This window comes from Carcharodon carcharias, chromosome 25 (genome assembly GCF_017639515.1).
Source record: "Carcharodon carcharias isolate sCarCar2 chromosome 25, sCarCar2.pri, whole genome shotgun sequence".
Taxonomy (NCBI): Eukaryota; Metazoa; Chordata; class Chondrichthyes; order Lamniformes; family Lamnidae; genus Carcharodon; species Carcharodon carcharias.
In genome coordinates this window covers 25,531,796-25,558,815 of record NC_054491.1, presented here as the reverse complement: position 1 = coordinate 25,558,815, position 27,020 = coordinate 25,531,796, and the positions used below count along the sequence as shown (strand labels likewise).

The 27,020-nt window shown below is 47.7% G+C and overlaps 1 protein-coding gene across 3 annotated transcripts in view; it reads left to right on the top strand.

The window, feature by feature from the left end:
- LOC121269629 (ubiquitin carboxyl-terminal hydrolase 2-like) overlaps positions 1 to 27,020 on the top strand; it is a 101,723-nt gene that overhangs the window by 15,649 nt on the left and 59,054 nt on the right. For all 3 annotated transcript variants that reach the window (XM_041174371.1, XM_041174370.1, XM_041174372.1), the window contains exon 2: positions 20,929 to 21,683. In XM_041174371.1, coding sequence (XP_041030305.1) covers positions 20,970 to 21,683 — 714 coding nt within the window. In that variant the 5' untranslated portion in view covers positions 20,929 to 20,969. The remainder of the gene's footprint in view (positions 1 to 20,928; positions 21,684 to 27,020) is intronic.

Sequence of the window (27,020 nt, the reverse complement as noted above, 5' to 3'; positions counted from 1 at the left end):
ACCATTATCACACTGCTGTTTGTGGGAGCTTGCTGTGCACAAATTGGCTGCCACATTTCCACATTACAGCAGTGGCTACATTTTGAAAGTGTTTTATTGGTTATAAAGCTCTTTGGGATGTCCTGAGGTGGTGCAAGGCACCATAGAAATGCAAGTCCTTTCTTTCTTTCACAGGTTGAATCAGGCTTTCAGGTAGAGATTGTCATTTACCCAGAGACCTAGTGAATGACATGGTCACCACAACTCTCAACAGTAACACAGTAAAAGCTTCCGATAAAATATTGATAAACTCAGATTACTGACTCTGCTTCGATTCCCTGTGAACCACCTCAGCAGCAGTGTTGACAGCAGGGATCCCATGTGGGTCACCGACAGTGCGCACTCCTGTGAGGCTGGGATTCAGAGATAGCTTAGTTGCAGTGGTGAAAAGTTCAAACAACAGGAAATTACAACAAAGCCTGTGATACAGATCTGCACAAATACAGCTATTCAGAAAGTGTGCTCACTGTGTCCACAGAACACACACAGCACAATATCACCCTGAAATGTTTATACTCCTGAGGATTATTTCACATCAGAATATAACAAAGTTTAGAAACACTCTCAGGCACTCTTTCTGAGCAGTCTGCTCACTATGTCCCTCCCCCCTGTCACGGGGACACACTCTCAGGATAAGGGGCCGATCATTTAGGACTGAGATGAGGAGAAATTTCCTCACTCATGGGGGTTGTGAATGTGGAATTTTCTACCCCACAGGGTTGTGAATGCTCCATCGTTGAATATATTTAAGGCTGGGATACACAGATTCTTGGTTCCTCAGGGAATCAAGGATGTGGGGAGCAGACAGGAAAGTGGAGTTGAAGTCCGAGATCAGCCATGGCCGTATTGAATGGCCAAACAGGCTCGATGGGCTGAATGGTCAACTCTTGTTCCTATTTCTTTTGTCCCTTTCCAGAAATACACCTGAGCAGCAGTTCACATTGAAGAGGCAACTTTAGCACAACTGAAATAAAATGGTGCTGAGCAGCGGCAGAGAAGTTAGGGGTGCTGACCGAAGAGTGTGGGAAGTGAGGGTGTGTCAGGGTGGGGGTGGGGGCAAGGTGAAAGGTTGCGGGGAGAGAGAGACCATGAGTGAATGAGTTTAGGGAAGCAGTGGGGCAAGGTGGGTGCAAAGGGCAGAGGATGCCAGAGAGGTTTGGTCAGCACAGGTCCAGCTGGTACTGACCCAGAAATGCTTGTGCAGGGGGGGGGAGGCTCTACCCCACCCGCCCCCTCACTCTCACTCTCCTCTCTCCCTCCCCCAACTCTGTCTCCCGCTCCCCCATTCTCTCTCTCGCCCTCTCTCTCTATTCCCCTCTCTACCCCCCTCCCTAACCCCTCGCTTCCCCCTCTCTTTCCTCTCTTCCCCCTTCCCCCCTCTTCCCCCCTCTCTTCCCCCTATACCTCTCTCTTCCCCCCTCTCTCCCCCCTTCCCTCTCTCTTCCCCCTCTCTTCCCCCTTCCCCCCTCTTCCCCCCTCTTCCCCCCTCTCTTCCCCCCCATACCCCTCTCTTCCCCTTCTCTTCCCCCCCTTACCCCCTCGCTTCCCTGCCATACCCCTCTCTTCCCCCTTCTCTCTTTCTCCCCCCCTTCTCTCTTTCTCCCCCCCCTTCTCTTTCTCCCCCCCTCTGTCTTTCTCTCCCCCCCCACTGCCCCCACCAAGGTCCAATGACAGGTTAACTCTCTGTCTCTGAATGACGGCTGCTGGTCATCTCTCAGTCTGTGTGTTTTAAATTCCCGACGGCTCTGGGGCCTATGTGACCCTCTCGGCGACCCGCGGAAGTTCTCGCCCAGGTTCTCTCCTCTCTCCCTCTCGATTTCCACCCTGCAGCCCCCGTCCTATATCAGTGTTGACGAAAGTTTTGTCCTCAGCTGGGCTGCAGGTCCCACGCCAGCTTCTTGGCCAGGGTACAAGGACACACAGTGTTCGACAGCTTTACTTTGGCTCCTGCCTCATGCTCTCTCTGCAACAGCTTGTTTCCACGGTTACACGGCCTGTACAGGCTGCTGCTCCTCTGTTGGAAAGCAGTCTGGAACAGAGGCGGCCTGCGCTGCTTAAAACTGGGAAACCGCAGTCTCCTGGAGGGCGCGGGAACATCGACAAGGTTAGAAACCGAGCAGGGCGCTGCCAGCACCCGTGCCCCCCGAGCATGCAAGCGGACGCCAGGCTCTCTGCCCACCCCCGAGCGCTCGCGATGTGACTCGGTCCTCAGGCTTGGTGCCCTGGCGAAAGGCCGATCGGAGGCTGTGTAACTCAGCGCAGAGGGAGAAAGGGAACAGGCCCTGGTGCTGTGGAGCCTGAGTAGCAGCAGGTAGCAGGGCCGCCCTGTCTGGGGACAGTAACCACCCGCGCTTCGGGGAATAACTAGAGAATACCGTTTTTGTCTCCTTACTTTAAAAATGATATAATTGCATTAGAAGCAGGTCAGGGAAGGTTCTCTTGACTGATTCCTGGGATAAGGGGTTTATCTTTTGAGGAAAGGTTGGACACATTGGGCCTGTGTCCACTGGAGTTTAGATGACTAAGTTGTGATCTTATCGTGAGGGGTCCTGGTGGGGTGGATGCTGACAGGATGTTTCCCCTTCCAGGGGAGTCTAGAACTAGGGTCACAGTTTAAAAATGAGGGGTCTCTCATTTAAGACTGAGGTAAGCAGAATTTTTTTCTCCCAGAGTGTGGTTAGTCTTTGTTCGCTGTGGAACTGAATTCTAATGGAGGCTGGGGCCATTGAATGTATTCAAAGCTGAGTTAGATTTTGATCGACAAAAGAGTCAAGCGTTATGGGGGACAGGCAGGAAAGTGGAGTTGAGGCTGTAGTCAGATCAGCCACGATCTTATCGAATGGTGGAACAGGCTCGAGGGGCTGAATGGTCTCCTACTGCTCCTCGTTCTTGAGAGAGAGAGAGCGTGTGTGTGTCTGTGTGTGTGTGTGTGTGTGTGGTGTGTGGTGTGTGTGTGTGTGTGTCTGTGTCTGTCTGTGTGTGGCGTGTGTGTGTGTGTCTGTGTGTGTGTGTGTGTGTGTCTGTGTGTGTGTGTGTATGTGTCTGTGTGTGTGTGTGTGTGTGTGTGTGTGGTGTGTGTGTGTGTGTGTGTGTCTGTGTCTGTCTGTGTGTGGCATGTGTGTGTGTGTCTGTGTGTGTGTGTGTCTGTGTGTGTGTGTGTATGTGTCTGTGTGTGTGTGTGTGTGTGTGTGTGTGTGTGTGTGAAAAGTCAGACCAATACTTAAAAATGATCCCAGCTTCTGTTGGGTTTTAGAATTCAGGTAGTTCTGCCGCCGTCAGTGTGACACGGAAATCTTAAACCTTCAGCTCATCTGACACACATTCAGCTGAATATTTTCTCTCTCTCACAATTGGTTAGTTATGGTGATTTGTTGCACTATTGCTGTCAGAGATATAGGAGAGAAAAAGGAAGACTTGTATTTCTCTGCAGCCTTTAACAACCTCACAATGTCCCAAAGTGCTTTGCAGGCAATTAAGTACTTTTGAAGTGTTCTCCCTGTTGCAAATTAAGGAACGTGGCAGACAATTTGCACAAAATAACACCCCACACAGAGCAATAATGGTGACCTGACCATCTGTTTTAGTGAAGTTGAGGTATAAATATTGGCCAGGACTCAATGGCACACAGGACGGTAGCTCTCAGTACTGCTCCTCCAACAGTCTCGCACTCCCTTAGCACTGCGCCTTTAGGAGTGCAGCATTCCCTCTCTTGGAGAGGACATGCTCTGTACCCCAGAGAGTTTGCACCTTCAGAAAAAACATTGAGGAAAGTTATAGAAGAAAACATATTTGGATTTAATAATCTGTTGAGCCGTGTTGCTTATTGAGAGAAACATTTTTTGTCTTTTATTTCAAAAGGAGTAAGCACCAATTTTACGTTCCCATTGCTTGCTCCGATATCCTGGGCTCCACTTACTTGCAGCTGTTTTTTTGATGGTGCTGAATATCATTCCATCGAAACAGGACAGCTAGGATCCAGTTTCACTGGTGATAAGGAGATGGCCAGTGCCATTGCTGACCTACTTTAGGTTGTCATGGGATTGCTAAAGCTGCTCAGATGGCTCCTGAAACACAAGCTAATTCCCATAAATTTTAAAATTCTCATCTTTTGTTTTCCATTCGTTCCATGTTTCCTCGCTCCTCCCTATCTTTCTAACCTCCTGCTGCGAGGAAACCCTCTAACTCCAGCCTCAGAAGCATCAATAATTTGAATTGCTCCGTCATTGGCAGACATGCCTTCAGCTGTCTGGGCCTTGTTTTCAGGTATCAGACTTTCTCCACATTTCACAGTCTTTGACAGCAGTCAGCATCGGGCTGGTCTCCTTAAATCTTGTACCTGTTCTGCTTCTTAAGTTGTCGGTGTATTTGCTCACTGTCTCCCTCTTTCTCTGCTACTCAGTTTCACTTGTCTCTATCAGATATTCTAGCTTGGTCATAAACTCTGGCATTCGCTCCTCAACCCTCTACATTTCTTCCCACCTTTAACACGCTCCTTAAAACCCAGGGCGTCTTGGCTTAATATTCCTCTCTATAGCTCCCTGTTGAATTTTGTTTAATAATGTTCCTGTGCTGTGATCAGTTAGTTTAAAAAGTCATCTAAATGAAAGATGTTTTAAAGTTAAAATGAGAATGACTGCAGCTGGAATTATTTGACTTTGAAATCTGTTGTGCCTATCATGACTTCAGAATGTTAAAAAGCGGTTTATAGCCAATGATGAGATTTGGAAGACCAGTTATAACTACTGTAACAGAGGAAACCCAACAAGCACAGCAAGATTCCAGAAGACTAATGATGCGAATATCCAGATGATCTGTGTTTAATGTTAACAAAAACAGAATTACCTGGAAAAACTCAGCAGGTCTGGCAGCATCGGCGGAGAAGAAAAGAGTTGACGTTTCGAGTCCTCATGACCCTTCGACAGAACTCAGTTCTGTCGAAGGGTCATAAGGACTCGAAACATCAACTCTTTTCTTCTCCGCCGATGCTGCCAGACCTGCTGAGTTTTTCCAGGTAATTCTGTTTTTGTTTTTGTTTTGGATTTCCAGCATCCGCAGTTTTTTTGTTTTTATCTCTGTGTTTAATGTTGTTGGGTGAGCGACAAGGGTGAGGGAACTTTGATTATAGGGGCCATGGGATCTGAAAGGGCTAATGTAGCCTCAGTTTAATGTCTTACTGAAATGTTGGATTTATTTTTTTACCCTGCTCAATGAAAGACACTGACTCTCACTGGGGTACAGGGTCCCCTCATCTCCTGAAGGTGCTGACTCTCACTGGGGTACAGGTCCCCCTCCTCTCCTGAAGGTGCTGACTCTCACTGGGGTACGGGGTCCCCCTCCTCTCCTGAAGGTGCTGACTCTCACTGGGGTACAGGTCCCCTCCTCTCCAGAAGGTGCTGACTCTCACCGGGGAACAGGTCCCCTCCTCTCCTGAAGGTGCTGAATCTCACTGGGGTACAGGTCCCCCTCCTCTCCTGAAGGTACTGACTCTCACTGGGGTACAGGTCCCCCTCTTCTCCTGAAGGTGCTGACTCTCACTGGGGTACGGGTCCCCCTCCTCTCCTGAAGGTGCTGACTCTCACTGGGGTACAGGTCCCCTCCTCTCCTGAAGGTGCTGACTCTCACTGGGGTACGGGGTCCCCTTCCTCTCCTGAAGGTGCTGACTCTCACTGGGGTACAGGTCCCCTCCTCACCTGAAGGTGCTGACTCTCACTGGGGTACGTGTCCCCCTCCACTGCTGAAGGTGCTGACTCTCACTGGGGTACGGGTCCCCCTCCTCTCCTGAAGGTGCTGACTCTCACTGGGGTACGGGGTCCCCCTCATGTCCTGAAGGTGCTGACTCTCACTGGGGTACAGGTCCCTTCCTCTCCTGAAGGTGCTGACTCTCACTGGGGTACAGGTCCCCCTCCTCTCCTGAAGATGCTGACTGTCACTGGGGTACAGGGTCCCCTTCCTCTCCAGAAGGTGCTGACTCTCACTGGGGTACAGGTCCCCTCCTCTCCTGAAGGTGCTGACTCTCACTGGGGTACGTGTCCCCCTCCTCTCCTGAAGGTGCTGACTCTCACTGGGGTACGGGTCCCCCTCCTCTCCTGAAGGTGCTGACTCTCACTAGGGTACAGGTCCCCTCCTCTCCTGAAGGTGCTGACTCTCACTGGAGTACAGGTCCCCCTCCTCTCCTGAAGGTACTGACTCTCACTGGGGTACAGGTCCCCTCCTCTCCTGAAGGTACTGACTCTCACTGGGGTATAGGTCCCCTCCTCTCCTGAAGGTGCTGACTCTCACTGGGGTACAGGTCCCCTCCTCTCCTGATGGTGCTGACTCTCACTGGGGTACAGGCCCCCTCCTCTCCTGAAGGTTCTGACTCTCACTGGGGTACGGGTCCCCCTCCTCTGCTGAAGGTGCTGACTCTCACTGGGGTACGGGTCCCCCTCCTCTCCTGAAGGTGCTGACTCTCACTGGGGTACAGGGTCCCCCTCATGTCCTGAAGGTGCTGACTCTCACTGGGGTACAGGTGCCCTCCTCTCCTGAAGATGCTGACTCTCACTGGGGTACAGGGTTCCCTTCCTCTCCTGTAGTTGCTGACTCTCACTGGGGTACGGGTCCCCCTCCTCTCCTGAAGATGCTGACTGTCGCTGGGGTATAGGGTCCCCTTCCTCTCCTGAAGGTGCTGACTCTTACTGGGGTACAGGTCCCCCTCCTCTCCTGAAGGTGCTGACTCTCACTGGGGTACAGGGTCCCCTCCCTCTTCTGAAGGTACTGACTCTCACTGGGGTACATGTCCCCTCCTCTCCTGAAGGTGCTGACTCTCACTGGGGTGCGGGTCCCCTCCTCTCCTGAAGGTGCTGACTCTCACTGGGGTACAGGTCCCCTCCTCTCCTGAAGGTGCTGACTCTCACTGGAGTACAGGTCCCCTCCTCTCCTGAAGGTGCTGACTCTCACTGGGGTACTGGTCCCCTCTCCTGAAGGTGCTGACTCTCACTGGGGTACAGGTCCCCTCCTCTCCTGATGGTGCTGACTCTCAGTGGGGTACAGGTCCCCCTCCTCTCCTGAAGGTGCTGACTCTCACTGGGTACAGGTCCCCTCCTCTCCTGACTCTCACTGGGGTATAGGGTCTCTCTCCTCTCCTGAAGGTGCTGACACTCACTGAACTCAAAAACTAAGGAACTAGACTTCAAGTTCCACCGTGAGCAAGTTGTTTATTCAGTAAATTTGGAAATTAGTGATTGCCACCAGGTAAAGTAACTGTGAAGTTGCTGGGTACTTGCTGGTACATTCACATCCTTCAGGGAAAGGAGGGAACCTGCTTTGTACCCTGTGACCCCGGTCCCTTGCTTTGTGCTGTTAATACCCTCTGGTACCAAGGGATGGCACACACCCTCTCCTGGCTCACTCACACTCTCACACACACATTCTCTCCTGGTTTGCTCACACACACACACAGACACACACACACACACATATATATATCCCCTCGTTGACACACACACACACACACACACACACATACATATATACCCCCTCGTTGATACACACACACACACACACACACACACACACACACACATATATATATATCCCCTCGTTGACACACACACACACACACACACACACACACACACATACATATATATCCCCTCGTTGACACACACACACACACACACACACACACATACATATATATCCCCTCGTTGACACACACACACACACACACACACACACACATACATATATATCCCCTCGTTGACACACACACACACACACACACACACACACACATACACACACACATATATATATATCCCCTCGTTGACACACACACACACATACATATATATCCCCTCGTTCACACACACACACACACACACACACACACACACACACACACACATATATATAGATCCCCTCGTTGACACACACACACACATACATATATATCCCCTCGTTGACACACACACACACACACACACACATACATATATATCCCCTCGTTGACACACACACACACACACACACACACACACACACACATACATATATATCCCCTCGTTGACACACACACACACACACACACACACATACATATATATCCCCTCGTTGACACACACACACACACACACACACACACACACATACATATATATCCCCTCGTTGACACACACACACACACACACACACACACACATACATATATATCCCCTCGTTGACACACACACACACACACACACACACACACACACACACACATACATATATATCCCCTTGTTGACACACACACACACACACACACACACACACACACACACAAATTTGGAATAGGAGGAGGCCACTCAGCCCCTCGAGCCTGCTCTGCCATTCAATAAGATCATGGCTGATCTGAGTGTAACCTCAACCCCACATTCCTGCCTACCCCCGATAACCTTTCACCCCCTTGTTAAACAAGAATTTATCTAACTCCGATTTAAAAATATTCAAAGACTCTCCTTCCATTGACCTTTGAGGAAGAGAGTTCTAAAGACACACCCTCTTGGAGAAAAAAATTCTCATCTTTGTCCTAAATGGGCGACCCCTTATTTTTAAACAACGGCCCCTCGTACTAGATTCTCCCACAAGAGAAAACATCCTCTCCACATCGATCCTGCCAAGACTCCTCAGGATCTTCTATGTTTCAATCAAGTTGCCTCTTCTAAACTCCAGCGGATATAAGTCTAGCCTGTCCAAATGTTCCTCATAAGGCAACTTGCCCAATCCAGGTATTAGTGTAGTAAACCTTCTCTGAACTGCTTCCAACTCATTTACATCCTTCTTTAAATAAGGAAACCAATACTGTACACATTAAACCAGATGTAGCCTCACCAGTGCCCTGTGTAACTCATGCATAATCTCCCTACTTTTGTATTCCATTCCCCTCACAATAAACAATAACATTATATTAACTTTTTTAATTACTTGTTGTAGCTGCATATTGGCTTTTTGTGATTCATGCACTAGAACATCCAGATCCCTCTGAATGTCAGAGCTCTGCAATCTCTCACCATTTAGATAATCTTTTTTTTCCTCCTACCAAAATGGGCAATTTCACATTTGCCCACATTATACTCCATTTGCCAAATCTTTGCCCACTCACTTAACCTCTCTATGTCTCTTTGTCGCCTCCTTATATTCTCTTCACAATTTACTACCCTACCTATCTTTGTGTCACCAGCAAATTTAGCAACTATACCTTCAGTACCTTCACCCAAGTCATTTATATAAATTGTAAAACGTTGAAGTCCCAGTCACTCGTCACTTCCTGCCAACCAGATTTATGGAGACCCATTTATGCCAACTGTCAGCTTCCTGTTAGCTGGCCAATCGTCTATCCATGCCAACATGTTACCCCTACACCATGAGCTTTTATTTTCTGTAATAACTTTTGATGTGGCACCTTCTCAAATGCCTCCTGGAAATCTAAGTACAGTACATCCACTGGTTCCCCTTTATCCACAGCACATGTGACTCCTTCAAAGAATTCCAGTAAATTGGTTAAACATGATTTCCTTTTCACAAAATCATGTTGACTCTGTCTGATTACCCTGAATTGCTAAGTGCTGTGTTATAAGATCCTTAATAATTGCTTCTAACATTTTCCCTATGACAGAAGTTAGGCTAACTGGCCTGTAGTTTCCTGCTTTCTGTTTCCCTCTCACTTTGAATAAAGAAGTTATATTTGCTATTTTCCAATCTAATGGAACCTTCCCTGAATTGAGGGAATTTTGGAAAATTAAAAACAACACATCAACCTCCTCAATAGACTCTTCTTTTCAGGCCCTCAGATGAAGTTGATCAGGACCTGGGGATTTGTCAGCCCACAGCCCCAATAATTTTCCCAGTACCACTTCCCCAGTGATTGTAGTTTTCCTGAGTTCTTCCTTCCCCTCCATTTCCTGACTTACAGCTACTTCTGGGATGTTACTTGTATTTCCTATAGTGAAAACTGATGCAAAATATCTGTTCAATTCATCTGCTATCTCCTTATTTTCCATTATTAATTCCACAGACTCACTTTCTATAGGACCAAAGCTCATTTTGTTAACTGTTTTCTTTTTAAAATATCTATAGAAACTCTCACTATCTGTCTTTATAATTCTAGTGAGCCTTTTCTCATACTCTAATTTTTACTTCCTTGTCAATCTGTTGGTCATTCTTTGCTGTTTTTTATATTCTGTCCAATCTTCTGGCCTGCCACCCATTTTTGCACAATTATATGATTTTTCTTTAAGTTTGATATTAACTTTAATTGTTTTAATTAACCATGGATGGTCGGCCCTTCCTTTTGGAATGTTTCTTTCTTGTTGGAATGTATCTATTCTGTTTATTCTGAAATATCCCCTGAAATGTCTGCCACTACATCTCTATTAATCTATTCCTTAATCTATTTTGCCAGTTCACTTTAGCTCGCTCTGGTTCTCTGCCCTCATAATAGCACTTATTTAAGTTTAAAATGCTAGTCTTGGAACCACTCCTCTCTCCCTCATACTGAATGTAAAACTCAATCATATTAAGATCATTACTACTTAGGGGGCGCCTTCACAATGAGGTCATTATTTAATCCTATCTCGTTGCCCAATACCTGGTCTAATAAAGCCCGCTCTCTGGTTGGTGCCAGAATGCATGGTTCTAAGAAACTAGCCCAAAAAACATTCTATGACTTCTGTGTGTCTGTGATTGTGAGCAGGCAAGGAGAGTTGTGTGTCTGTGTGTGTGTGTGTGTGTGTGTGTGTGTGTGTGTGTGTGTGTGTGTATCAGTGAGCCAGGTGTGTCTGTGCGCCTGTTTCTCTGTGTGTGTGGCTGTATCTGTGTCTCTGCGTGTGTGGCTGTATCTGTGTCTCCGCGTGTGTGGCTGTATCTGTGTCTCTGTGTGTGTGGCTGTATCTGTGTGTGTGTGTGAGTCGCCGAGTGTGCGCGTCATCGTGTGCGTGTTGCCCTGTGTATGTGTGTCCGTGATGCCCTGTGTGCGTGATGTGTTCATGACGTGCATGTGCGCGTCACCCTGTGTGCGCACATCCGGTGACACGTGAACGCACGGTGACACGTGAATGCACGGCAACATGTGCTCGCCTGTACGCACCCGTCACCATGTGTGTGCGTGTTTTGTGTGTGTATGTGTGTGCGTGTTTTGTGTGTATATATGTGTCGCTTTGTGTGTTTGTGTGGAATGTTGGTTCACTGTTAGGAACAAGCCTAGGCTTGCCTGTAAACATGAACTGCCCTCTTTCTTTCTGCCAGCTCTCTCTATTGGGTTGTTTCGCAGTGTAGTCTGGGATAACTCTAATCAAAACAGTCACCATAGTGAGGAAAGGAAGCTGCTCAGTTATGTGGGGAATAACAAGCAAGTGGCCTGAAATCGAGACCAGAATAGTGAGAAATGGAAGTAGGTTATTTTTTGTTGTCTTTTGTTCTATTTGTTATTTTTTCTCTGCCCTCAGCTCTGTTTATGTGGATTGAGTGATCAGTCCCATTTGTCTGCAGAGTTCTGTGTTAGTGTCGGAGGATCAGGTTCCTGGACAGCACTGTGTAATTATATTTGTGTTCATCATGAAGACGTCAGTGTTCAGGCCTGAAACACTCCTAGGACAGGTACAGCACAGGGTTAGATACAGAGTAAAGCTCCCTCTACACTATCTCCATTAAACACTCCCAGGACAGGTACAGCACAGGGTTAGATACAGAGTAAAGCTCCCTCTACACTATCTCCATTAAACACTCCCAGGATAGGTACAGCACAGGGTTAGGTACAGAGTAAAGCTCCCTCTACACTATCTCCATTAAACACTCCCAGGACAGGTACAGCACGGGGTTAGATACAGAGTAAAGCTCCCTCTACACTGTCCCCATCAAACATTCCCAGGACAGGTACAGCACAGGGTTAGATACAGAGTAAAGCTCCCTCTACACTGTCCCCATCAAACATTCCCAGGACAGGTACAGCACGGGGTTAGGTACAGAGTAAAGCTCCCTCTACACTGTCCCCATCAAACACTCCCAGGACAGGTACAGCACGGGGTTAGATACAGAGTAAAGATCCTTCTACACCGTCCCCATCAAACACTCCCAGGACAGGTACAGCACGGGGTTAGATACAGAGTAAAGCTCCGTTTACACTATCTCCATTAAACACTCCCAGGACAGGTACAGCACAGGGTTAGATACAGAGTAAAGCTCCCTCTATACTGTCCCCATCAAACATTCCCAGGACAGGTACAGCACGGGGTTAGATACAGAGTAAAGCTCGCCCTACACTGTCCCCATAATTGGGTGGCAGGTCAGCAAAGAATGATAAAAGATTAATAAGGAGGGAAAAATTACAGTACGAGAGAAAGCTAGCTAGAAATATAAAGATAGACGGAGAGACTTTCTATAGATGTTTAAAAAAGAAAACAGTTAACAAAGTGAGTGTCGATCCTATAGAAAGTGAGTCTGGGGAATTAATAATGGAAAATAAGGAGGTGGCAGATGAACTGAACAGATATTTTGCTTCGGTCTTCACCAAAGAGAATACAAGTAATATCCCAGAAATAGCTCTAAATCAGGAAATGGAAGGGAGGGAGGAACTCAGGAAAATTACAATCACCAGGGAAGTGGGAATAAGCAAATTGTTGGAGCTACCGGCTAACAAATCCCCAGGTTTGAACGACTTCATCCTGGGGTCTTAAAAGAAGTGGCTAGTGAGATAGTTGATGCATTGGTTTTAATTTTCCAAATCTCCCTAGATTTAGGAAAGTTCCATTAGATTGGAAAATAGCAAGTGTAGATCCTTTATTCAAAAAGGGAGAGAGACAGAAAGCAGGAAGCTACAGGCCAGTTAGCTTAACATCTGTCATAGGGAAAATGTTAGAAGCTTTTTTAAAATTACTTCACGGGATGTGGGCTTCGCTGGCTGGGCCAGCATTTATTGCTCATCCCTAATTGCCCTTGAGAAGGTGATGGTGAGCTATCTTCTTCAACCGCTGCAGTCCCTGTGGTGTAGGTACACCCACAGTGCTGTTAGGGAGGGAGTTCCAGGATTTTGACCCAGTGACAGTGAGGGAACGGTGACATATTTCCAAGTCAGGATGGTGAGTGACTTGGAAGGGATCTTACAGGTGGTGGTGTTCCCATCTATCTGCTGCCTTTGTCTTTCTATGTGGCAGTGGTCGTGGGTTTGGAAGGTGCTGTCTAAGGAACCTTGGTGATTTCCTGCAGTACATCTTGTAGATGGTACACACTGCAGCTACTGTGCGTCAGTGGTGGAGGGAGTGAATGTTTGTGGATGGGGTACTAATCAAGCGGCTGCTTTGTCCTGGACAGTGTCAAGCTTCTTGAGTGTTGTTGGAGCTGCACTCATCCAGGCAAGTGGAGAGTATTCCATCACACTTCTGACTTGTGCCTTGTAGATGGTGGACAGGCTTTGGGGAGTCAGGAGGTGAGTTATTCATCGCTTGTTTCCTAATCTCTGACCTGCTCTTATAGCTACGGTATTTATATGGCTAGTCCAGTTCAGTTTCTGGTTAATGGTAACCCCCAGGATGTTGTTAGTAGTGGGGTGGTGGGGGGGTGGGGGGATTCATTGATGGTAATTCCATTGAACATCAAGGGGAGAAGGTTAGATTCTCTCTTTTTGGAGATGGTCATTGCCTGACACCTGTGTGGTGTGAATGTTACTTGCCACTTGTCAGTCCAAGCCTGGATATTGTCCAGGTCTTGCTGCATTTGGGCATGGACTGCTTCAGTATCTGAGGAGTTGCAAATAGTGCTGAACATTGTGCAATCATCAGTGAACATCCCCACTTCTGACCTTATGATGGAAGGAAGGTCATTGATGGAGCAGCTGAAGATGGTTGGACCGAGGACACTACCCTGAGGAATTCCTGCAGTGATGTCCTGGAACTGAGATGACTGACATCCAACAACCACAACCATTTTCCTTTGGGCTAGGTATGACTCCAACCAGAGGAGAGTTTTCCCCCTGATTCCCATTAACTCCAGTTTTGCTAGGGCTCCTTGATGTCACACTTGGTCAAATGCTGCCTTGATGTCAAGGGCAGTCACTCTCACCTCACCTCAGGAGTTCAGTTCTTTTGTCCATGTTTGAACAAGGCTGTAATGAGGTCAGGAGCTGAGTGGCCCTGGCGGAATCCAAACTGGGCATCAGTGAGCAGGTTATTGCTAAGTAAGTGCCGCTTGATAGCACTGTTGATGACCTCTTCCATTACATTACTGATGATGGAGAGTAGATTGATAGGGCAGTAATTGGTCAGGTTGGATTTGTCCTGCTTTTTGTGTACAGGACATACCTGGGCAATTTTCCACATAGTCGGGTAGATGCCAGTGTTGTGGCTGTCCTGGAACAGCTTGGCTAGGGATGTGGCAAGTTCTGGAGTACAAGTCTTCAGTACTATTGCTAGAATATTGTCAGGATCCATAGCCTTTGCAGTATCCAGTGCCTTCAGCCGTTTCTTGATATCATGTGGAGTGAATCGAATTAGCTGAAGACTGGCATCTGTGTTGCTGGGGACCTCCAGGGCACTTCTGGCTGAAGATTGTAGCAAATGCTTCAGCCTTAGCTTTTGCACTGATGTGCTGGTCTCCTCCATCATTGAGGATGGGGATATTTGTGGAGTCTCCTCCTCCAGTGAGTTGTTTAATTGTCCTCCGCCATTCACAACTGGATGTGGCAGGACTGCAGAGCTCAGATATGATCCATTGGTTGTAGGATCACTTAGTTCTGTCTATCACTTGCTGCTTATGCTGTTTGGCATGCAAGTAGTCCTGTGTTACAGCTTCACCAGGCTGACACCTCATTTTTAGATATGTCTGGTGCTGCTCCTGGCATGCTCTCCTGCACTCTTCATTGAACCAGTGTTGATCCCCTGTCTGGGCCATGAGGTTACAGATTGTGTTCGAATACAATTCTGCTGCTGCCGATGGTCCACAGCATCTCATAGGGGTCCCAGTCTTGAATCGCTAGATCTGTTTGAAATCTATCCCATTTAGCATGGTGTTAGTGCCACACAACATGATGGAAGGTATCCTCAATGTGAAGGCGGGACTTCGTCTCCACAGTGACTGTGTGGTGGTCACTCTTACCGATACTGTCATGGACAGATACATCTGCAGCAGGCAGGTTGGGGAGGATGAGGTCAAGTATGTTTTTCCCTCTTGTTTATTCTCTCACCACCTGTCACAGACCCAGTCTAGCAGCTATGTCCTTTAGGACTCAGCCAGCTCAGTCAGTAGTGGTGCTACTGAGCTACTCTTGGTGATGGACATTGAAATCCCCCACCCAGAGTACATTCTGCGCACTTGCCACCCTCAGTGCTTCCTCCAATTGGTGTTCAACATGGAGCAGCAGTGATTCATCAGCTGAGGGACGGTGGTACATGGTAATCAGCAGGAAGTTTCCTTGCCCATGTTTGATCTGATGCCATGAGACTTCATGGGGTCCGGAGTCGATGTTGAGGATTCCCAAAGCAACTCCCTCCCAACTGTAGGGAGTGTTGTCACCTCTGCTGGGTCTGTCCTGCCAGTGGGACAGGACATACCCAGGGATGGTGATGGTGGTGTCTGGGACATTATCTGTAAGGTATGATCCCGTGAGGATGACTATGTCAGGCTGTTGCTTGACTAGTCTATGAGACAGCTCTCCCAATTTTGGCACAAGTCCCCAGATGTTAGTAAGGACAACTTTGCAAGGTTGACAGGGCTGAGTTTGCCATTGTCTTTTCCGGTGCCTAGGTCGATGCCGGGTGATGCACCCAGTTCCATTCCTCTTTTGTGACTTTGTAATGGTTTGATACAACTAAGTGTTTTGCTCGGCCATTTCAGAGGTTGTGTAAGAGTCAACCACATGGCTGTGGGTCTGGAGTCACATGTAGGCCAGACCGGGTAAGGACAGCATATTTTCTTCCGTAAAGGACATTAGTGAACCAGATGGGTTTTTACAACAATCGACAATGGTTCCATGGTCATCATTAGACCTTTAATTCCAGATTTTTATTGAAATTGAATTCCACCATCTGCCATGGTGGGATTCGAATCCGCGTCCCCAGAACATTACTCTGGGTCCTGGATTACTAGTCCAGAAACAATTCCACTACAGCATTGCCTCCTTATAAACATGTTATTATTGATAAAAGTATTATTAAAAATGTTATAGCAGGGCACTTAGAGAAATTCAAGGCAATCAGGCAGAGTCAACATGGTTTTGTGAAAGGGAAATCATGTTTAAGCAAATTTAGGTTACTCCTTCAAAGAACTCCAATAATTTGCACTTCCGGTGGATGTACTGTACTTAGATTTCCAGAAGGCCTTTGATAAGGTGCCACATCAAATGTTTTTGTATAAAATAAAAGCTCATGGTGTAGGGGGAAACACATTGGCTTGGATAGAAGGTTGACTGGTTACCAGGAAGCAGAGAGTTGGTATAAATGGGTCTTTTTCTGGGTTGGCAGGATGTGACGAGTGATGTGCCACAGAGATTAGTACTGGGACCTCAACTTTTTACAATTTATATAAATGACTTGGATGAAATTTGCTGGCGACACAAAGGTAAGTAGGAAAGAGGACATAAGGAGGCTACAAAGGGACATGGGTTAGGTGAGTGGAAAAAGACCTGGTGAATGGAGTATAAGTGGGAAATGTGAAAATGTCCATTTTGGCAGGAAGAGTGAAAAAACATATTATATAAATGATGAGAGATTGCAGATTCCTGAGATTCAGAGGGATCTGGGTGACCTGGTGCATTAGTCACAAAAGGTTAGTATGCAGGTACAGAAGGTAATTAGGAAAGCTATTAGAATGTTATAATTTATTGCGAGAGGGAATTGAATACAAAAGTAGGGAGGTTAGGCTTCAGTTATACAGGGCATTGGTGAGACCACATCTGGAATACTGTGTACAATATTGGTTTCCTTATTTAAGGAAGGATGGAAGCATTAGAAGCAGTTCAGAGAAGGTTTACCAGATTAATACCTGGAATGGGTGGGTTATTTTATGAGGAAAGGTTGACCAGGTTAGGCTTGTATCCGTTGGAGTTTAGAAGAGTAAGAGACGATTTGATTGAAACATTTAAGGTCCTGAGGAGTCTTGACAGGGTGGATGTGAAGAGGATGTTTCCTCTTGTGGGAGAATCTAGAACTAGGGGTCACTGTTTAAAAATAAGAGATCGTCCATTTCTTCTCATCACTAGCTTAAACCTTTTTCTCTCAGAGGGTCGTGAGTTTTTGGAACTCTCTTCCCCAAAAGGCGGTGGAAGCAGAGTCTTTGAATATTTTTAAGGCAGAGCTAGATAGATTCTTGATTAACAAGGAGATTATCGGGGGTAGGCAGGAATGTGGGGTTGAGGTTACAATCAGGTCAGCCATGATTTTATTGAATGGAGGAGCAGGCTCGAGGGGCCGAGTGGCCTCTTCCTGCTGCTAATTCCTATGTTTGTATATTTGTGACAAACACTCCCAGGACAGGTACAGCACGGGGTTAGATACAGAGTAAAACTCCCTCTACACTGTCCCCATCAAACACTCCCAGGACAGGTACAGCACGGGGTTAGATACAGAGTAAAACTCCCCCTCGACTGTCCCCATCAAACACTCCCGGGACAGGTACAGCACGGGCTTAGATACAGAGTAAAGCTCCCTCTACCCTGTTTCAACCTGGACTTAAACCACCTGACTGCACCATTTCAATTTTCCGCCACCCCCCATTTTCTACAGTAGCCGGTGGCTGAAGTGTTGGGGGGCAGTTTTGTGCTGTTTACCTCCCACATTTTAGTCTAGGGACAACACAGGAGAAACTTTCCTCCTACAGTATGGGCTGGATGTACACAAAATGTCTGGAGGAAATTACAATGATGCACAGTACCTATTGTGTTGTAAGGTGTTTCGATGCTTGGTGTTCGGAGACCGAGGAAGACTAAGCTCACAGCTCTCCCTAAACCTTATCTCACCAGCAGTATTTTGAAAGTTAGTGGATCTCCTCACTCCTTCAGCCTGCCTGCCCTCTCTCGTATAGTGCCATTGAGCAAGGGCTGATGCTGATGATAGAGAAGGCAGTGAACATACAGTGTGCATGGTTGTGAGGCTATGTTATGTGGACATGATGCAGAAACTGGAAGCTTGTGGCGACAGTGTTAGTGCAATAATCCAGCACAAGGGGGCACACTCTGCCTGAGATTCTCCAGCCACCTGGGGCGGAGGGACTTGTCAGCATTGAATGCCTCCAGAGCTCAGACTATAAATATGCCCATTACATATAACTGTATCCATTATAAGCATTTTGAAACACACTCTGTAATCTCCAGCCACTCTCCTTATCCATAAATTCTCATTGTTTGAACAGACCTGTCTGCCCTGTCCTGCTTCATGAAGCATAAACCCTGTCCAAGTGAGAAATGCTTTTTTCTCTCCCTGCCTCCTGTCCTCTATTAACACGACTGTCACAATTAAATACCGAATCTATTCCAGAGGCTAGAGTACACAATCCAGGCTCATAATCCTAGTGCATGACTGAGGGAGTGCTGCACTGTCAGAGGGTCGGCACTGAGGGAGTGCTGCACTGTCGGGTGGTCAATACTGAGGGAGTGCTGCGCTGTCAGAGGGTCAGTACTGAGGGAGTGTTGCACTGTCGGAGGGTCAGTACTGAGGGAGAGCTGCGCTGTCGGAGGGTCAGTAGTGAGGGAGTGTTGCACTGTCAGAGGGTCAGTACTGAGGGAGTGCTCCACTGTCAGAGGGTCAGTACTGAGGGACTGCTGCACTATAAGAGGGTCAGTACTGAGGGAGTGCTGCACTATAAGAGGGTCAGTACTGAAGGAGTGCTGCACTGTCAGAGGGTCAGTACTGAGGGAGTGCTGCACTGTCGGAGGGTCAGTACTGATGGATTGCTGCACTGTCGGAGGGTCAGTACTGAGGGAGTGCTGCACTGTTGGAGGGGCAGTATTGAGGGAGTGTTGCGCTGTTGGATGATAAGTACTGAGGGAGTGCTGCACTGTCGGAGGGGCAGTACTGAGGGAGTGCCGCGCTGTTGGATGATAAGTACTGAGGGAGTGCTGCTCTGTCGAAGGGTCAGTAATGAGGGAGCGTTGCACTGTTGGAGGGTCAGTACTGAGGGAGTGCCGCACTGTCAGAGGGTCAGTACTGAGGGAGTGCTGCACTGTTAGAGGTTCAGTACTGAGGGCGTGCTGCTCTGTCGGAGGGTCAGTACTGAGGGAGCGCTGCACTGTCGGAGGGTCAGTACTGAGGGAGCGCTGCACTGTCGGAGGGTCAGTATTGAGGGCGCGCTGCACTGTCGGAGGGTCAATACTGAGGGAGTGTCGCACTGTCAGAGGGGCAGTATTGAGGGAGTGCTGCACTGTTGGATGATAAGTAAAGAGGGAGTGCTGCTCTGTCGGAGGGTGAGTGCTGAGGGAGTGCTGCACTGTCGGACGGTCAGTCCTGACGAAGTGCTGCACCGTCTGAGGTGCTGTCTTTCAGATCAAATCTGAAGCCATCCCCTCAGGTGGGTATAAAAGATCCCGGGACCGCTATTTTGAAGAAGAGCATTGGTGATCTCCCTGTTGTCCTGGCCAATTTTCATGCCACAACCTTCATCATTAAATCAGATTATCCAGCCATTGTCTCTTTGCAGTTTGTGTGATCTCTCTATGCACAAATTGGCTGTCATGTTTCCTACATTACACAAGTGGCATTCATCAAAATACTTCATTGGCTGTAAATCTCTTTGAAACGTCCTGTGAAAGGATCTTATAGAAATGCAAGTCTTTCTGAAGATAGCAGGTCAGCCAGATGTTTCAGTAACAGAGAAGCTGAGACATTCCGAGACAGGTGATCTTACAGAGGTGTCCTTTACTCCAGAAGCTCATCTGAGGGTCAGTGAGGTCACCAAATGGCCTGGTTCAGCCTGAGACAGCAGCCAAGGGAGAAAAATGAAATCGGTAGATTTGGAACAGAGTTTGTGTTCATTGCCCAGAATAAACAAAGGCTTCAACCTGCAAGTGGGATTTGAGTCCCATTGCACAGGTTTTTAATGCTATGTTTGTAAATTGCAGTCAAGTTCAGAAACTTCAGAATGCTTCAGTGCAGAGGGATCTGGGTGTCCTCGTGAATGAATCGCTGAAAGCTAGTATGCAGGTACAGCAGGTAATAAGGAAGGCAAATGGAATTTTGGTGTTTATTGCTAAAGGAATAGAGTATAAAAATAGGGAAGTGTTGTTGCAACTGTACAAAGCATTGGTGAGACCGCACCTGGAGCACTGTGCAGATTTTTGGTCCCCTTACTTGAGGAAGGATGTAGTTGCATTGGAGGCAGTTCAGAGGAGGTTCACTAGATTGATTCAGAGATGAGGGGCTTGTCTTATGAGGAGAGATTGAGCAGTTTAGGCCGATACTCGCTAGAGTTTAGAAGGATGAGAGGAGATCTAATTGAGGTATCTAGGATGCTAAAGGGGATAGACAAAGTAGATGTGGAGTGGATGTTTCCCCTTCTGGGGCATTCTAGAACGAGAGGCCATAGTTTTATGCTAAGAGGTGGTAGATTTAAATCAGATGAAGAGGAATTACTTTTCTCAAAGGGTCGTGAATCTGTGGAATTCACTACCTCAGGGCGCAGTGGATGTCGGGACGCTGAATGAATTTAAGGAGGAGATAGACAGATTTTTAATTAGTAACGGGTTGAAAGATTATGGGGAGAGGGCGGGAAATTGGAGTTGAGGCTGAAATGAGATCAGCCATGATGGTATTGAATGGCGGGGCAGGCTCGAGGGGCTCCTGCTCCTAGTTCTTATGTTCTATGTTCTTATGAGAGGAACTAGTGATGGGGGTAGGGGTGGGGCTGAGTATAACTGTAAATTAAAATTCTAATATGTATTTCTTTTGTCCTCAGTAAATGCCAGGCGTGGCCTGCTGTCTGAGGCCGAGGTTGACATGTCCCGAGTTTCCTCCTCATCTACCACTAAGCGAATTGGGAACTATTCCAGCGCCCTCACCAGCCCACATTATGGCTCCTCGTACCCCAGCTACACCCACAGCCTGGGCTCCACTTACACAGACAAGGACAAGCTGCTTTATAAGTCGGGGTACACCAGCAGCTACATCCCCCATGCCAGCTCCGGCCGGCCAGCGAGTAAGTACAGCCTGGATCCCGACCGCGGCCGTCAGCTCCCTCGTCCTGAGGTGCTGAGCAGACGCAGTGAGAGTTTGAGCCGGGTTCCTCTCAGGGCCTTTCCCAGTGGACTGAGTGGAGGATATTGTAGCAGCTACGGTTACAGCACAGGGACTGGTCACTCAGCCTACCCATCTCCTGGGTTGTCTCTGACCCGCCGGAAGTCCATCAGCCAGACAGACTTGAACCGAGACCTGCTGAGACTCCGCATGGCAGACACGTACCAGTTAAACTCAGTGAGGAGCCCCACGCTAAGCCGGAATGATGCTGATCCCCAGCCTGGGGCCTATAGAAGCAGCAGCAGGAGCGAGAACACTGATGTTTACTGTGCCAAGGGTTCCGGTGCTTACAGCTTACCACGCAGCATCACCCAGGAGACCATAACGGCTTCATTTAAAAGCACCGACCGCTTCAGCCCAGCTTGGGAGAGGGCCGGCAGTGCCGGAAGCTGTGGATCACCTGTTCGAGACATGGCGGTAAGTGCAGACTCAACAGAAAGGTCATGACTGGAGTTGATCCATGGAACCTTATGTAGGCCATAAGCATTGGGAGCAGGAAGAGGCCATTCAGCCCCTCAAGCCTATTTGCCATTCAATAAGATTCCAGTTGATCATCTACCTCAATTTCACCTTCCTGCACTATTCCCCATATTCCTTGAATCCCTTGGTAGCCAAAAATCCATTGATCTCAAGCTTGAATCTACTCAGAGATGGAGGATCCACAGCTCTCGGGGGTAGAGATTCAAAAAATCCACAATGTTTCGAGTGAAGAAATTTCTCCCCTTCTCAATCCTAAGTGATTGGCCCCTTATCCTGAGACTGTGCCCCCCCACCCCCCCGCCCCTGCTTAGTTTTAGACTTGACCAGTCAGGGGAAGCAGCCTCTCAGCATCTGTCCTGTCAAACTGTAAGAATTTTTAAAACTTTTCAATGAGATCGCCTCTCAAACCCCCGACTTAATTGGTTCTTTCTACTCAATCACTCATCAATAGGACACTCCTGTCATTTCAGAAATCAATCTAATGAACCTTCAATACATACCCTTTCAGAGCTGGTGTAGTCTCATCAAAGCCTTGCAAAACAGAAGGAGGCCATTCAGCCCATCGTACCTGTGCTGGCTCTTTGAAAGAGCTATCCAATTAGTCCCAGCGCCTTGCTCTTTCCCCATAACCCGGCAACATTTTCCCCGTCATTATCCAATTCCTTTTCGAAAGTTACCATTAAATCGGCTTCCACTGCCCTTTCAGACAGCGCGTTCCAGATCATCATAACTCACTCAGCAACCAAAAACAATCTGTGAACAGTGTTAGTATCTTCAGGAAGGGGAGAGAGGTAATTTTACAAATTTACAAAATAAAATTCTGGACATCAGTCTGCTGAATGATCTGGGATGAGGAGCTAAGCGGGTGTTGTGAAGGTGTGGCACACTCGGAAGTACGTGTCCGTGTAGTGGTTTAATAGTTCAGTGTGAAATAGGATTTCACTTCCTGGTGCAACAGGAGTGTTTTGGGGAATAGTTCACAGACCCCAGTCCTGGTGAGAGCTTTGCCCTTGCTGAAGGCAAGCTTCAACCTAAACAAAATACTGTTTAAACTTTTAACTTCTCCCTGTGTACAGCGGTGTGAAATCCCTGGGCTTTTTTGTCTTGGCTCAGAAACCTTTAATCAAGCAAGACTGTGGCTACCAGAAAGAACGAACTTTCACTACCTCAGGATGACCCACAGTGCTTCACAGCTAATGAAGTACTTTTTGAAGTGTATTTTCTGTTGTAATATAGGAAACACATCGGCCAATTTTTACACGGGTTGAGCTCCCACAAACAACAATAAGATAGTCACCAGATAATCTGTTCTAGTGATGATGGTTGAGGGATAAATATTGGCTAGTACAGAGCTCTTCTTCAAAACAGTGCGTTGGCAACAACCCAAAAGAGAAGACAGGCCATCAGCTTAACATCTAACACCGCAAGACTGCACCTCCAACAATGCAGCATTTCATCAGTACTAACCCTCCAACAGTGCAGCGCCCCCTCAGTACTGACCCTCTGACAGTGCAGCACTCCCTCAGTACTGACCCTCAGACAGTGCAGCACACCCTCAGTACAGACCCTCTGACAGTGCAGCACTCCCTCAGTACTGACCCTCTGACAGTGCAGCACTCCCTCAGTACTGATCCTCTGACAGTACAACACCCCCTCAGTACTGACCCTCTGACAGTGCAGCACTCCCTCAGTACTGACCTTTGACAGTGCAGCACTCCCTCAGTACTGACCCTCTGACAGTGCAGCACGCCCTCAGTACTGACCTTTGACAGTGCAGCACTCCCTCAGTACTGATCCTCTGACAGTGCAGCGCCTCCTCAGTACTGACCCTCTGACAGTGCAGCACTCCCTCAGTACTGACCCTCTGACAGTGCAGCACTCCCTCAGTACTGATCCTCTGACAGTGCAGCACGCCCTCAGTACTGATCCTCTGACAGTGCAGCACTCCCTCAGTACTGACCCTCTGACAGTGCAGCACGCCCTCAGTACCGACACTCTGACAGTGCAGCACTCCCTCAGTACTGATCCTCCGACAGTGCAGCTCTCCCTCAGTACAAACTTCTGACAGTGCAGCACTCCCTCAGTACTGACCCTCTGACAGTGCAGCACTCCCTCAGTACCACTTGGAATGTTAGCCTTGGTTTTTGTGCTGAGTCTCTTGAGTTGGACTTGGATCCATGACTTTTTGACCCAGAGGTGTGAGTGCATCCCACTGAGCCATGATGAAAATTCCCCAATCTCTGAGCTGAGTGCTGGTGGGTGTAGAATATTTTTGAGCCTCAAACAAAATTTTCTACTTCTCTCAATGCTGTCTCCCACTGTGCTGCGGCCGGTCAGATAAACCTCCGCGTAGGCCAATGGGAACTGAGAGTGCAGAGACAGGAGGGGAATTAACCAATTAATGGGAATGATGTTGCAGGATCTGAAAGGAGTTAAAAGTATAATGTGTACCATGTATCGAGTATATTTTGCCGCACACTCGATACTGACACTGCATCAACTGGATCCATCAACAGACTGCAGTGCTCAGAAGCAGGGTCAAGGCAGCCAGTTTGTAACCACTGACACACCTCGTTCAATCTGTTCTTATTTTTATGAAATAAAATGCAAAGAGGCACAAAATGGGACAGATTACTAAGCATGAGCATTGAAGAGTGTGAGAGTCAGTGAGTAAGTGTGCAGCTGTGAATGAGGGACATTTTCCTATCCTGTTAGAGGTAAAAACAGAGAATCGTGAGGAGGATGGAAAAGACCATTTGACCAACTGAGCACATCCCTGTTCACAAATTAACCTCCTCTGAGCACCACTTTTCCCTTGAGCTAATCCGTTCGTACTCTCCAGCTCAGAGTTGTTTTCTTGCTAATTTATCCTGTGACAATTCAGTCCCCATTACTTAAAAACCGCAGCTGTTTATTTTTTTCGAAATTCATTCACAGGTGGTGCTGACAAAGCCAGTATCTGTCGCCCATCCCTAATTCAGGCAAAAAGCAGAAACCATTTCCATAACACTACTGTCAATGACTAAGATGCCTCTCACAGTGGCATCCTATCTCGTAAGACAATGGTTTGTGCCGTGGTAGTAACTCCGTATTAGGCGCTGGCTGGTGTGACTCTGGAGCCTCACTCTGGGATAGCAGTCTCTGCGGCATTTGCCGCAGAGGAAGAGGAGGGGCAGAGAAGGTGCACAATTCACTGAGTCACGATTGTCATCGACTGTCTCCCTGTCAGTGTCGATGTCCGCTACCTTCATATCTCCCTTGCATTTGCCCTTATAGTGGAGGTTTGGATGCCCAGGAAGTTGTGGTCCAGTGGTCAGTTCACTGTACAGAAAGTCTTTGGGTGGACGGCTGCTTTCAATCCGATGAACGTGGCTGAGCCAAAGCAGACGGTTGGTTTAGCAGTGAGTGTTTGCCAGTAGAATGAACAAACTCCGGGATCTCCAAGTTGGTGTCCTTGTCCTGCCAAGAGATTCCAAGGACTTGCCTGAGACAGTGAAGGCGGAAACTGTTCAGTCTGTTCTCTTGAGTAGTGTACGTTGCCCAGGTCTCACCCCAGTGAAGAGTGCACTGAGGGTACAGGCTCGGTAGACGCGCAGTTTGGTGTTCTCGGTCAGGTTGCTGTTGTTCCACACTCTCTTACTCAGTTTGGACATAACAGCTGCAGCTTTTGCGATGTGTGTTGATTTCAGTATTCAGTGATTCTGTAATCTAGTGTCAGATTTTTGCTGATTGGGGAGCCTCAAAATGTGAACCTATCAATAACCTCCAGCGTCACATTGTCAATACTGATAGATGGCAGTATGGTAACATCCTGGACCAGAACATGACGCTGTTCGTAGTGACACTAAACCAACAAGACATTCACTACATTTTGCCACAGCCCTCTGGTCTGAGAAGCATGCAGATCATTACCTCACTATAGTGTACCGTACAGCAGGTCAGAATTATAGAACTCCAAGTCCCAATGATCAGAGTGGGGCAGGGCAGAGTAATAAGCTATGAAGGAGATTCACAAGCCTGAAACAGAACTCCTTGAAGTACCTGTTAAGGAAAAGTGTTCCTGTGAGGTTTACAGAAAAACAACATAGATTGATATAAAACACCCAACCCACACAGTGGTCATCCGCACCAACACTCCCACTCCAAAACCCTTTACATTTTTTAAAATTCATTCATGGGATGTGGGCTTCGCTGGCTGGGCCAGCATTTATTGCCCATCCCTAGCTGCCCTTGAGAAGGTGGTGGTGAGCTGCCTTCTTGAACCACTGCAGTCCATGTGGTGTAGGTACACCCACAGTGCTGTTAGGGAGGGAGTTCCAGGATTTGGACCCAGCGACAGTGAAGGAACGATGATATATTTCCAAGTCAGGACCGTGTGGCTTGGAGGAGAACTTCCAGGTGATGGTGTTCCCATCTATCTTCTCCCCTTGTCCTTCTATATGGTAGAGGTTGTGGGTTTGGAAGGTGCTGTCTAAGGAGCTTTGGTGAGTTTCTGAAGTGCATCTTGTAGATGGTACACACTGCTACCACTGTGTGTTGGTGGTGAAGGGAGTGAATGTTTGTAGATGTGGTGCCAATCAAGTGGCTGCTTTGTCCTGGATGGTGTCAAGCTTCTTGAGTGTTGTTGGAGCTGCACTCATCCAGGCAAGTGGAGAGTATTCCATCACACTCCTGACTTGTGCCTTGTGAATGGTGGACAGGCTTTGGGGAGTCAGGAGGTGAGTTACTCTCTGCAAAATTCCCAGCCTCTGACCTGGTCTTGTAGCCAGAGTATTTATATGGCTGGTCTAGCTCAGTTCCTGGTCAATGATAACCCCCAGGATGTTGATAGTGGGGGATTCAGTGACGGTGATGCCATTGAACATTAAGGGGCGGTGGTCAGATTCTCTCTTGTTGGAGATGGTCATTGCCTGGAACTGGTACTTGTCACCTATCATTCTAAGCTTGAGTGTTGTCCTGGCTTAACTGCATTTGGACATGGACTGCTTCAGTATCTGAGGAGTAGTGAATGGTGCTGAACGTTGTGTAATCATCAGTGAACCTCCCCACTCTGACCTTATGATGGAAGGAAGATCATTGATGAAGCAGCTGAAAGTGGTTGGGCCGAGGACAGTACCCTGAGGAACTCCTGCAATGATGTCCTGGGACAGAGATAACTGATCTCCAACAACTACAATCATCTTCCTTTGGTATGGTTCCAACTAGTGGAGAGTTTTCCCCCATGATTCCCATTGACCCCTGTTTTGGTGGGATTCCTTGATGTCACACTTGGTC